The sequence below is a fragment of the Scyliorhinus torazame genome, chromosome 8, assembly GCF_047496885.1.
Source record: "Scyliorhinus torazame isolate Kashiwa2021f chromosome 8, sScyTor2.1, whole genome shotgun sequence".
Taxonomy (NCBI): domain Eukaryota; kingdom Metazoa; phylum Chordata; class Chondrichthyes; order Carcharhiniformes; family Scyliorhinidae; genus Scyliorhinus; species Scyliorhinus torazame.
In genome coordinates, this window is record NC_092714.1 from 280,299,075 (window position 1) to 280,311,841 (window position 12,767).

The window sequence follows — 12,767 nt, forward strand, 5'->3', positions numbered from 1 at the left end:
ACCAGTAATATTCCTCAGTGTAACGTCAAATTGTAATCTTCACCAAGGCTTTTCCAACATTCTTACTTGTGGTTTGTTTGCTTTGGGGCTGTTGCTTCAGTCGGTAATTCTGCTGCTTGGTTGTGACCGTAAAATATTGTGTATTTATATGAGATGTTTCTATATATAACAGACCGCATGTTTTTTTGGATAACGTTCCTTTACAAATTGACAAACTACACATTTCTGTCCATGTTTATAATGAGAAATTCCTATGTAAACATGTCACACTGTAATTACATTCTCCAGCCAGAGGTGGCAATGTAGCACATTGGCTTGTGCAACACTCTGACCCCTCCATTTCCCTACTTTTCAAATAATTTTGGCAAATTGCTGGCAAATAGCATGAGGAAGGTAAGTCAGGTGTTTTTCATGTGTCAGTGCAGACTCGATGGGCCGATGGGCCTCTTCTGCACTGTATTTTCTATTATTCTGTGATTTCACATTTCACCAAATAAATACAAATATCAAAGCATTATAGAACATAGAACATTACAGCGCAGTACAGGCCCTTCAGCCCTCATTGTTGCGCCGACCTGTGAAACCACTCTAAAGCCCATCTACACTATTCCCTTATCGTCCACATGTCTATCCAATGACCATTTGAATACCCTTAGTGTTGGCGAGTCCACTACTGTTGCAGGCAGGGCATTCCACACCCTTACTACTCTCTGAGTAAAGAATCTACCTCTGACGTCTGTCTTATATCTATCTCCCCTCAATTTAAAGCTATGTCCCCTCGTGCTAGACATCACCATCCGAGGAAAAAGGCTCTCACTGTCCACCCTATCCAATCCTCTGATCATCTTGTATGTCTCAATTAAGTCACCTCTTAACCTTCTTCTCTCTAACGAAAACAGCCTCAAGTCCCTCAGCCTTTCCTCATAAGATCTTCCCTCCATACCAGGCAACATTCTGGTAAATCTCCTCTGCACCCTTTCCAATGCTTCCACATCCTTCCTATAATGTGGTGACCAGAATTGCACGCAATACTCTAAATGCGGCTGCACCAGAGTTTTGTACAGCTGCAACATGACCTCATGGCTCCGAAACTCAATCCCTCGACCAACAAAAGCTAACACACCGTACACCTTCTTAACAACCCTCTCAACCTGAGTGGCAACTTTCAGGGATCTATGTACATGGACACCGAGATCTCTCTGCTCATCCATACTGCCAAGAATCTTACCATTAGCCCAGTACTCTGTCTTCCTGTTATTCCTTCCAAAATGAATCACCTCACACTTTTCTGCATTAAACTCCATTTGCCACCTCTCAGCCCAGCGCTGCAGCTTATCTATGTCCCTCTGTAACTTGTAACATCCTTCCGCACTGTCCACAACTCCACCGACTTTAGTGTCATCTGCAAATTTACTCACCCATCCTTCTACGCCCTCCTCCAGGTCATTTATAAAAATGATAAACAGCAGTGGCCCCAAAACAGATCCCTGTGGTACACCACTAGTAACTGGACTCCAGTCTGAACATTTCCCATCAACCACCACCCTTTGTCTTCTTTCAGCTAGCTAATTTCTGATCCAAACTGCTAAATCTCCCTGCATCCCATGCTTCCGTATTTTCCGCAGTAGCCTACCGTGGGGAACCTTATCAAACGCTTTACTGAAATCCATATACACCCCATCAACTCCTTTACCCTCATCCACCTGTTTGGCCACCTTCTCAAAGAACTCAATAAGGTTTGTGAGGCACGACCTACCCTTCACGAAACCGTGTTGACTATGTTTAATCAAATTATTCCATTCCAGATGATTATACACCCTATCTCTTATAAACCTTTCCACAATTTTGCCCACAACAGAAGTAAGGCTCACTGGTCTATAGTTACCGGGGTTGTCTCTACTCCCCTTCTCGAACAAGGGGACAACATTTGCTATCCTCCAGTCTTCTGGCACTATTCCTGTTGACAAAGATGACTTAAAGATCAAAGCCAAAGGCTCAGCAATCTCCTCCCTAGCTTCCCAAAGAATCCTAGGATAAATCCCATCCGGCCCAGGGGACTTATCTATTTTCACCCTTTCCAGAATTGTTAACACCCCTTCCTTATGAACCTCAAGCCCTTCTAGTCTAGTAGCCTGAATCTCAGTATTCTCCTCAACAACATTGTCTTTTTCCTGTGTGAATACTGACGAAAAATATTCATTTTGCACCTCTCCTATCTCCTCGGACTCCAAGCACAACTTCCCACTACTGTCCTTGACTGGCCCTACTCTTACCCTAGCCATTCTTTTATTCCTGACATATCTGTAGAAAGCTTTAGGGTTATCCTTGATCCTACCTGCCAAAGACTTCTCATGTCCCCTCCTGGCTCTTCTTAGCTCTCTCTTTAGGTCCTTCCTAGCTAACTTGTAACTCTCGAGCGCCCTTACTGACCCTTCATGTCTCATCTTTACATAAGCCTCCTTCTTCCTCTTGACAAGTGTTTTGACTGCCTTAGTAAACCACGGTTCCCTCGCTCGACCACTTCCTCCCTGCCTGACAGGCACATACTTATCAAGGACACGCAGTAGCTGTTCCTTGAACAAGCTCCACATTTCCATTGTGCCCATCCCCTGCAGTTTTCCTCTCCATCTGATGCATCCTAAGTCTTGCCTTATCGCATCATAATTGCCTTTCCCCCAGATATAAATCTTGCCCTGCGGTATATACCTATCCCTTTCCATCACTAAAGTAAACGTAATCGTATTGTGGTCACTATCACCAAAGTGCTCACCTACCTCCAAATCTAACACCTGTCCTGGTTCATTACCCAGTACCAAATTCAATATGGCCTCGCCTCTCGTTGGCCTAACTACATACTGTGTCAGGAAACCCTCCTGCACACATTGGACAAAAACGGACCCATCTAAAGTACTCGAACTATAGCCTTTCCAGTCAATATTTGGTAAGTTAAAGTCACCCATAACAACTACCCTGTTGCTTTTGCTCCGATCCAGAATCATCTTTGCAATTCTTTCCTCTACATCTCTGGAACTTTTTGGAGGCCGATAGAAAACCCCTAACAGGGTGACCTCTCCTTTCCTGTTTCTAATGTCAGAATAAAGCAGCTTGAAATCAGGGACTGAATTAGATTTGACCCCAAATCCCACATTCTGTCGTCACTTCACTGGAAGATTGCACCTGATATTGACTCCCCATTGGGCGCCCGAAGATATTGACTGGTTTATTTATGAATGTGTTACCATGCCAGGTGAGCAGGTGTTTCTAGCCACTCACGCTGGCGGGATCTTACCGTCCCGCCGATGATGCACCCCCACCACAGATTTTGTGGTGGTGATGGGTGGGTTCAGTGAGAAACCCGCTTGATAACAGTGGGACCAGAAGATCCCATCGCCGGCCACTGACGTGCTGCCCTCTGCCATCTCAGAATACCGTGTAGGGGAGGAAAATCCCTCCCACTTAAAACTGGACGGGAAGATTCCAGAATGGATCCCTGGCTCACAAGACTAACTTTTACTTTTTTGGTAGAAAACGTGGAGGAAAAGTCAGAGGATCGCCAATTAGCTTTAATAACAAGAAAAAAACATTTGTTAAGCTTGAAAGGTTGGATTATGCTCCAATACTCCTTTACTCCCCCCTTGGCTTCATAGGGTGGCACAATGGTTAGCACTGCAGCCTCACAACACCAGGAACCTGGGTTCAATCTGGCCTTGAGTCTATGTTGAGTTTGTGCAATCTCCCTGTGTCTGTGTGGGTTTAATCTTCATGCTGTAGCCCTCTCTAAGCACAATAGAAGCACAGTTGGAACTTAACCAACCCCCACACATACAAACACCTTTGTCCAGCATGGATTTAACTACAGGTTTTACCCTTCCAGGCACAGAAACATTCAATTAAATACACTTTAAACTGTACCTTATTTCTAATGTTTACCAATACAAATATAAATCCCTTAAAACTGCCTTTGTTTCCCTGGCAAATGAGAAGCCATGCTTTTGGCACTGCATATTATCCATGGGGTTAAAGGTGTGGTCATTGTTGATATTAGTTATTGATTAAATAAAACCCACTCTGTAAAATAAATTAATAATAATCATAATCTTTTTTATTGTCACAAGTAAGCTTACATTAACACTACAATGAAGTTACTGTGAAAATCCCCTAGTCGCCACACTCCGGCGCCTGTTCGGGTACACAGAGGGAGAATTCAGAATGTCCAATTCACCCAACAAGCACGTCTTTCGGGACTTGTGGGAGGAAACCCACGCAGACAGAGGAAACCCACGCAGACACGAGGAGAACGTGCAGACTCCACACAGACAGTGACCCAAGCCGGGAATCGAACCTGTAAATTCACTAATTCCCTCAACACATGTCCTAAAGCCCTGGCTATTTTGGTTTCCAGGTATCTAATATTGACCCTAGAATAAATTTACAATATAATACCCATTTGGAAGTGACTTCAGAGAGTTTGAAGATGGTGGCTGGGGCCTGATTTCTGAGCTCTTTGTAAACTGGATCCATTCTGAACACAACCTGAGTGGTCACTGTTTAGAAAACCAAATCCATTTGGCCATTAAAGGGGTTTTATTCATACAAACGATATGGGTGTTGTTGGGTCAGCTTTTGTTGCCCATTCATAATTGCCCTTGAACTGAGTGGCGTGTGAGACCATTTCAGGAGGCAGTTAAGAGTCAACCTTGCTGTGGGTCTGGAGTCACATGTAGGCCAGACCGGGTAAGGACGGCAGATTTCCTTCCCGAAAGGACATTAGTGAACCCGATGGGTTTTTGCAATAATCGCTGATGGGTACATGGTTTTTTAAAAATTCCAGGTTTTATTAATTGAATTTAAATTCCATCAGTTGCCATGGCGAGATTTGAACACAGGTTCCCAGAGCATTATCCTGGGCCTCTGGACTGTTGTCCAGTGACATTACCACTTAACCACCATTTCTGCGCTCCTCCCCCCACACACTGGCAGGGAGACAAGGCAGACACTGACAGAGAGACGGTGTTACGAGTCCCTGGGCGAGTGCACGGTCAATTGCAGTCCCACAGGCCCCCGAGTCACAACACAAGTGAATTAACCAATAATTCTTATAAATATAACCAAAATCTTTAGCCTGGGCCAATAATCACAGTCACTAGGTTTGTGAGTTTAAACATCATTACTGTTTATTTATAACAAGAACAAATATGAAATATGCAGAAATACAGCTGCTTAACGATGAGCTAATACCTGACTCCCCCTTTAACTGCCCACCCTCTACCCCCACACTGAGAAACATGTCAGTGGAACCACAACCAATCACGTCTGGCCACCGGGCAGGGCACAGACATTCGAGCCAATTCACTGGTCACCAGCCAAATCAGTCAAAGCGAATCATCACCGATGCCCTCCGGATTATTCCTGCTTGCGTTAAAGGTACAGTCCATTGCTTCTGCTTGCGTTAAAGGTACAGTCCATTGCTTCTGCTTGAGTTAAAGGTACAGGTTGAAAGTCACAGGTCCTTTACTGATCCGTTGAACAAAATGGTAATAGTGAAAATAAAAGGAAGGAAGGAATCAGGGAACAAACAGGGTTTAAACAGGAGGGACCCATCAACAGATAGATCCGAATTATTTCATCTTGAATCATTTAACTGTATCTACAGACCAGGGCACATTTCATTCTGTATAAAAACATACGCAACCTTTTTAACACTGAGAATTACACGTCAGAACTTTTGATTCTCTCTTATTTGTATTTGATATTTTGAATGATTATGAATATTTTGTTTTTTGGGGTTTAACTTTATCACTTTTTTCTTTTCCTGGGCTTTGTCTGTTCCCAGTGGGGAATCAGGAGCTGGGAAAACGGTCAACACTAAACGTGTTATTCAGTACTTTGCTATCGTTGCTGCCTTGGGCGACGGAAGTGGAAAGAAGGGCGTAAGGATCAACTCTTTCAAACTTCTTGCCTTTTTATTTTGCATTTTTGTCTTTTTCTGTAAAAACTGTTTTGGCCGCTGGCGTAGTTTAACATTCAGTAATTTATCCACAGATTGAATGTTACTGAGTAAATATTTTTACCCCTAGAGTTACCTTTTTTCTTTTTTTTTGAATGTTTTTAAAACAAAACTTTTCAAATAAAATTTTTCGCATCTGTGCTGTTTTGATTTTTCAAATCATAATTGCTTCTCTTTTTCAGTGGAGGAAATTACTTACTGTTTTAATCAGACAAGATTTATTATTTTCTTTTTTCCCTCCAAGTCTCAACCAGCCACAAAGACTGGGGTAAGCCGGCTCCTGTGTGTCCTTCCTTTGTGTAGCTGTGAGCTTGTTTATATGTTCTCTGTAATTCTCCACACACTGGGGGGGGGGGGGGGGGGGGACCAGGACCAGCAGCAGCAGCAACTCCATCAAGCCTCACAATCGATACTCGATCTCTGATCATGTCCCTGTTCTAAAAGTCAATCAGTGCAGCAAGATTCTGAATGAAATTGATCTGAGTTAATTACCAAGTGACACTAATTAGGAATTCCTAACTGCAAAGATTTGGTCATCATCATTGAAGTCAAGGAGACGCAAGCTGGACAATGGGTGGGGTAAGGGTGGAGCTGCTTGTGTGAAAGGGGTGGTATTTTGGGGTGTTTTCTGAAGAATAGGTCATTAATTAAAGTGAATGCCGGGGACAATTTATACACTTCATCCTCATATTCACTTTATTGAATTGCCAGGGAACCTTAGAGGATCAGATCATCGAGGCAAACCCAGCAATGGAAGCTTTTGGAAATGCCAAAACCTTAAGGAATGATAACTCGAGCCGTTTTGTAAGTTACTTAATGACATCTTCTCACTCATCATTGCCAATGTTAACCAATAGTTGAACATGTTATACCAGACAATATATTGGACAATAAGAGGTTTGATAGGAAACTAGATTCGTGTGTGATGCATTTTCTGATCGAGTCACACTCTGGTTGAAGTGCCGTCACTATTGCATGTTCTAATCTGGATGCCCTTCTCTTCTCGTTGTGTAGGGGAAATTTATTCGGATCCACTTTGGTCCCACGGGAAAACTGGCATCAGCTGATATCGACATCTGTAAGTGTTCAGACACAGCATGGGGGTCACAGTCTGATATCTGCTGTGTGAACCAGACTGAGGAGAGTTGTCTGCTGGGTTTAATATCCCTGGTGAAACATGCCTGGGACAAGCCTCAACACTCAACGCTTTACAATTAAGAAGGCAGCTTCAATCCAACACTGAACGAACAGCCCCGTTCAGTAAAACTGAGCTTGGCTTGTGAAGTATGGTTTGATTGAGAGGAACAGACTGAGGCTAATTGCAATTGGAAATCTATGCTAATGAATCACAATTCATCTCTTTTCTATGTAGCAGGTTTGAGCAGAAATGATCACATTTGCAATTACATTACAATTGTTTTTGGATCTCCCCAGAAGTCATAGAAATATCTGTTCTCGATCATATCATAGCAAAGCTGACAGCATCGAGAGGAGAAACTCCCCACATTGGAACGGAAGGGGAGGGTCTTCCTGAGTTTGGATTAAGGTGCCTGTTGATTGGTCGGACTGGAGAGTGTTTTACTCTGATTGGCTCGATTCAACTTAGATATGTTTTCCTCCCTCAGTGAACCGGAGCAAGAGCCGGAGTGTGGCGACGAGGGGATTTTCACAGTAACTTCATTGCAGTGAAGTCTACTTGTGACAATAATAAAGATTATTATTATTATTTCTGCTCATGTCTTTCTGCTTGCTCCTTGAACAGAGCTGAATTGTGACTGCTTGTTATCACAGAATCGCAGAGTGCAGAAGAGGCCCTTCGGCCCATTGAGTCTGCACCGATGCAAGAAAAACACCTGACCTGCCCACCTAATCCCATTTTCCAGCACTTGGCCCATAGCCTGGAATGTTGTGACGTATCAACTGCTCATCCGGGTACGTTTTGAAGGATGTGAGGCGACCCCCCTCCCAGGCAGCGCGTCCCAGACCCTCACCCCCCCCCCCCCCAAGACAGCGTGTTCCAGACCCTCACCACCCTCCCAGGCAGTGCGTCCCAGACCCTCACCACCCTCCCAGACAGCGCGTCCCAGACCCTCACCCCCCTCCCAGGCAGCGCGTCCCAGACCCTCACCACCCTCCCAGGCAGCGCGTCCCAGACCCTCACCCCCCTCCCAGGCAGCGTGTCCCAGACCCTCACCACCCTCCCAGGCAGCGCGTTCCAGACCCTCACCACCCTCCCAGGCAGCGCGTTCCAGACCCTCACCACCCTCCCAGACAGTGTGTTCCAGACCCTCACCACCCTCCCAGGCAGCGCATTCCAGACCCTCACCACCCCCCCCAGGCAGCGCATCCCAGACCCTCACCACCCTCCCAGGCAGTGTGTTCCAGACCCTCACCACCCTCCCAGGCAGCGCGTTCCAGACCCTCACCACCCTCCCAGGCAGTGTGTTCCAGACCCTCACCACCCTCCCAGGCAGCGCGTTCCAGACCCTCACCACCCTCCCAGGCAGTGTGTTCCAGACCCTCACCACCCTCCCAGGCAGCGCATCCCAGACCCTCACCACCCTCCCAGGCAGTGTGTTCCAGACCCTCACCACCCTCCCAGGCAGCGCGTTCCAGACCCTCACCACCCTCCCAGGCAGCGCGTTCCAGACCCTCACCACCCTCCCAGGCAGCGCGTTCCAGACCCTCACCACCCTCCCAGGCAGCGCGTCCCAGACCCTCACCCCCTCCCAGGCAGCGCGTCCCAGACCCTCACCACCCTCCCAGGCAGTGCGTCCCAGACCCTCACCACCCTCCCAGACAGTGTGTTCCAGACCGTCACCACCCTCCCAGGCAGTGTGTTCCAGACCGTCACCACCCTCCCAGGCAGTGCGTCCCAGACCCTCACCACCCTCCCAGACAGTGTGTTCCAGACCGTCACCACCCTCCCAGGCAGTGCGTCCCAGACCCTCACCACCCTCCCAGACAGTGCGTCCCAGACCCTCACTACCCTCCCAGACAGTGTGTTCTAGACCCTCACCCCCCTCCCAGACAGCGCGCCCCAGACCCTCACCACCCTCCCAGACAGTGTGTTCCAGACCCTCACCACCCTCCCAGGCAGTGTGTTCCAGACCCTCACCACCCTCCCAGGCAGTGTGTTCCAGACCCTCACCACCCTCCCAGGCAGCGCGTCCCAGACCCTCACCACCCTCCCAGGCAGCGCGTTCCAGACCCTCACCACCCTCCCAGACAGTGCGTTCCAGACCCTCACCACCCTCCCAGGCAGCGCGTTCCAGACCGTCACCACCCTCCCAGGCCGTGTGTTCCAGACCGTCACCCCCCTCCCAGGCCGTGTGTTCCAGACCCTCACCACCCTCCCAGGCAGCGCGTCCCAGACCCTCACCACCCTCCCAGGCGGCGCGTCCCAGACCCTCACCACCCTCCCAGGCAGTGCGTCCCAGACCCTCACCACCCTCCCAGACAGTGTGTTCCAGACCCTCACCACCCTCCCAGACAGCGTGTCCCAGACCCTCACCACCCTCCCAGACAGTGTGTTCCAGACCCTCACCACCCTCCCAGGCAGTGTGTTCCAGACCCTCACCACCCTCCCAGACAGCGTGTCCCAGACCCTCACCACCCTCCCAGGCAGTGCGTCCCAGACCCTCACCACCCTCCCAGACAGTGTGTTCCAGACCCTCACCACCCTCCCAGACAGCGTGTCCCAGACCCTCACCACCCTCCCAGGCAGTGTGTTCCAGACCCTCACCACCCTCCCAGGCAGCGCGTTCCAGACCGTCACCCCCCTCCCAGACAGTGTGTTCCAGACCCTCACCACTGTGGTGTTGGGTGCTCTGGTGCACAGATGAGCCAACACAGTTGTATGTGGTACAACTCTATTTTATTATAACTCTTATAATACAGTTCGTTCTGGATACTCTGCACGTGCTGTCTCCCTGAGTGTGTTTGGTAACAGATGTGTCCTGGTTCTCCTCTGCAGCTAATACTGACCACCGGGGGTCGTGTCTGTGCTTTTATATCTTTCTGTCATTGGTTGTGGTGTTGTGTGTTCTGATTTGTCTGTTGGTGTGTCTATCATGATGTGTGTGTTTGAATATCATGACATCCCCCCTTTTTACAAAGATATGTGCCTACGTGGTTATAAATATAATTGTGTCGTGAGTGCATCGAAGAGTGTGTGTGTGTGTTATGTACAGCGTGTGTATATGACGTAACTATTTACATGGGGCGATGTCGGGTGCGTCACACTAACAAGGTTGTACCATAACAAAACTTGGATGCGAGAGAAAAAAAAAAAAAACTTGAACATTGGTCCGGTCAGACGATATCTGGAACAATAAACAACAACAGGTTATAATACAGAAGTGTTTGACTTTTTGAACGTATGAACAGCATTATAAGTCCAGTCTAATGGGTGACCGCCTCAAGAATGGGCTGGTCCTCAAGCCGGTTCAGCTGTGGAGATTTGGGGTCACACTGGTTCACCTTGGACTGTTGGAGGTGATGCTGTTGCCGAAGTCTCTACTTTACCATTTGTTGTACTTCGTGCAGTGCTTGGTTTTTTCATTCGTGCAAATATAACATTCAACATCTTTGTTAGTGGTGCCTTGGCTGTGGTTTGGTTCTGGTGGCGATGGAAGGGGCATGATCCGTGGCATCTCCACGAAGTCTTCCTTGGGAACCAGTGGAGGATCCGGCGTGTGCGTACGGTTCAGTTGCGAGCGTGGAAGGCGGCACAAAGCTCGCTGATTGCGCCTACGCACCAATCCATCCGCCCTGCATGCCAGGAACAAGGTGGAGTCTTTTTCTTTTTATGTTTGTGGTGGACGGCATCTTGTAGCCGATGGGTCGTTGCCATCGAAGTAGCACCATCACTAATATCATGCAAGGCGATGACTGTGCCAGATGTGGAAGTTGGCCGAGACCGTGTACGCTGGTTCCGGCCACCTGCTGTGCCGGAAGGGCGACTCCGCAGAGAAACGTCGAAGCATGTCGCCTTGGAGAGAGAATTGTTGCTCGCATCAACGTCTGGCGATGGCGCGAATTGGTGTGTCCATCTTGGACCGCCGGTGCTGGTTGCCACTGCCGACCCAGTGGGACTGCCACGCGATCCATTCCCTGTCGCCGTGGCATCCGCCGTCACCCTGAGCGTGCCATCACCGAGGCCGCGACACCGCCCGTCCGGAGCAAGGTCTGGCGTGCGCGAATCAGAGTCGGCGCTTGGCTGCTCCCCATCTGGAGTCCGGTCTGCCTTCCGTCGATGCCCCCCGTCCGGAGTCCCAACAGGTTCACTGGAGGCAGCCGAGATTCCCTGAAGCTGCACTTCTGGAGTCGGAACATGCAGGAATGCACCAACCAGTGGAGAGGGTCGAGCCATCGAGGGTGGAAGCGGTGCGCTGCCACCGCAGTCGTCAGTGGTCCCACCGTGATCGTCGAGTGCCTCGGTACGCACTAGGCGAGGTCTGTCACCTTGCACCTTTTGCATGGGAAGTGGGATGCTGTCGTCACTCGTCTCACATCCCGTGGATAGATCCTCATTAGCAGCTTGCTGTTCACTAGGGTTGGGTAAATTGTCAGAGTTTTCATCTGGTGGTGCACACCATGTCGGTGGACTGTCATTGTCTTGCCGTTGTCCTTCATTTGGGCTTTTCTTCTTTGGAATTTTAAATCTTCCCCCAGACATTGCAGAACCTTGTTTATTACCCCCAAATTCTCCCATAGGTATGGTCTCGAATATAGGATCCAATGTTTCTATCGACATTGTACTATTTTCCAAAGAACATTCCGTTTCACTTTTCTTCTCAGGTGCCTCATATGTATCTTTGTCTAATGTACATGCCTTCATGGTCTCTGGGTCTGATTTTGCTGGGACTGGCATGGTCACAGTCTCTCTTTTACTGTTCTCAATTGCCCACATTATACTCCCCATACATAACTGCTTAATCACTGGGGTTAGTGTGGTACAATGGATAATCGGGTCGACCTTATCTGCATCTTCACCATTAGTGGAAAGCACACTTGGTTCACTTGAAACTGCTGTGGGTTTTAAATTCGTTATCTGGCTACTCGATGTCGGTGTCCTCAGGATTCTTGCTCCAATGTTCTGCTCAATAATCAGTGGAGCGTGTATAGGTTCAATGCAATTAATGTTCCCCTCAAGGTTTGAAGAGTCATTACTGACTAACTGCTGGTCTCCGAAGTTGGGATTTTGCGGTGTTGTGTTGAAGGGAGACATTTGTCCCTGCTGTAGATATGATTCAGGTTGTGTTATTTCCATTACCTGAGGATCAATGTCTTGTCCATTTTTTCGATCCGTACTAAAACACTGGCAATTCTCAGTCTGCTCCTTGCAAGTTAAACATTCAATTAATTTCGTTAGCAAATCCTCAGCATCCTTCTGTGGCCGTGCAGCATTATTAATCTCTGTTCGGCTATAATGATCCTGAAGGTCAGCGCATAAACCTTTTTTCTTCGGGCTTGGACGAGGCGATTCCTTTGGCTTGTCTTCAGTTGGGCTTGAACAGTCTTCAGCGCTGTGCCCTTCATTGTAGCATGAGAGACCGTCATGTTCATGCTGCTGTGTAGTGGAGCATGGTAGGCTGTTATAGCCTTCTTGCTGTTCACGTGAGCATGGCAGACTTGCATCGTCTGCCGCTGGTTGGTCAGGAGAGGTTGCTAGACCCTCATGGTCTTGTTCCTGCAAGGACTGCGCTCTGGAGTCTTGCGTTCCTTCCATCGTGGAGTCCGTCCACGAGCTCTCTGT

General features: G+C 48.3%; 1 protein-coding gene across 3 annotated transcripts in view; it reads left to right on the forward strand.

Moving 5' to 3' along the window:
- Positions 1-12,767, forward strand: part of LOC140428683 (myosin-7-like) — a 324,346-nt gene that overhangs the window by 25,946 nt on the left and 285,633 nt on the right. For 2 of the 3 annotated variants that reach the window (XM_072515412.1, XM_072515413.1), the window contains 4 exons: positions 5,834-5,930; positions 6,252-6,275; positions 6,719-6,811; positions 7,022-7,085. In XM_072515412.1, coding sequence (XP_072371513.1) covers positions 5,834-5,930; positions 6,252-6,275; positions 6,719-6,811; positions 7,022-7,085 — 278 coding nt within the window. The remainder of the gene's footprint in view (positions 1-5,833; positions 5,931-6,251; positions 6,276-6,718; positions 6,812-7,021; positions 7,086-12,767) is intronic. The other variant, XM_072515414.1, reaches the window with a different exon arrangement.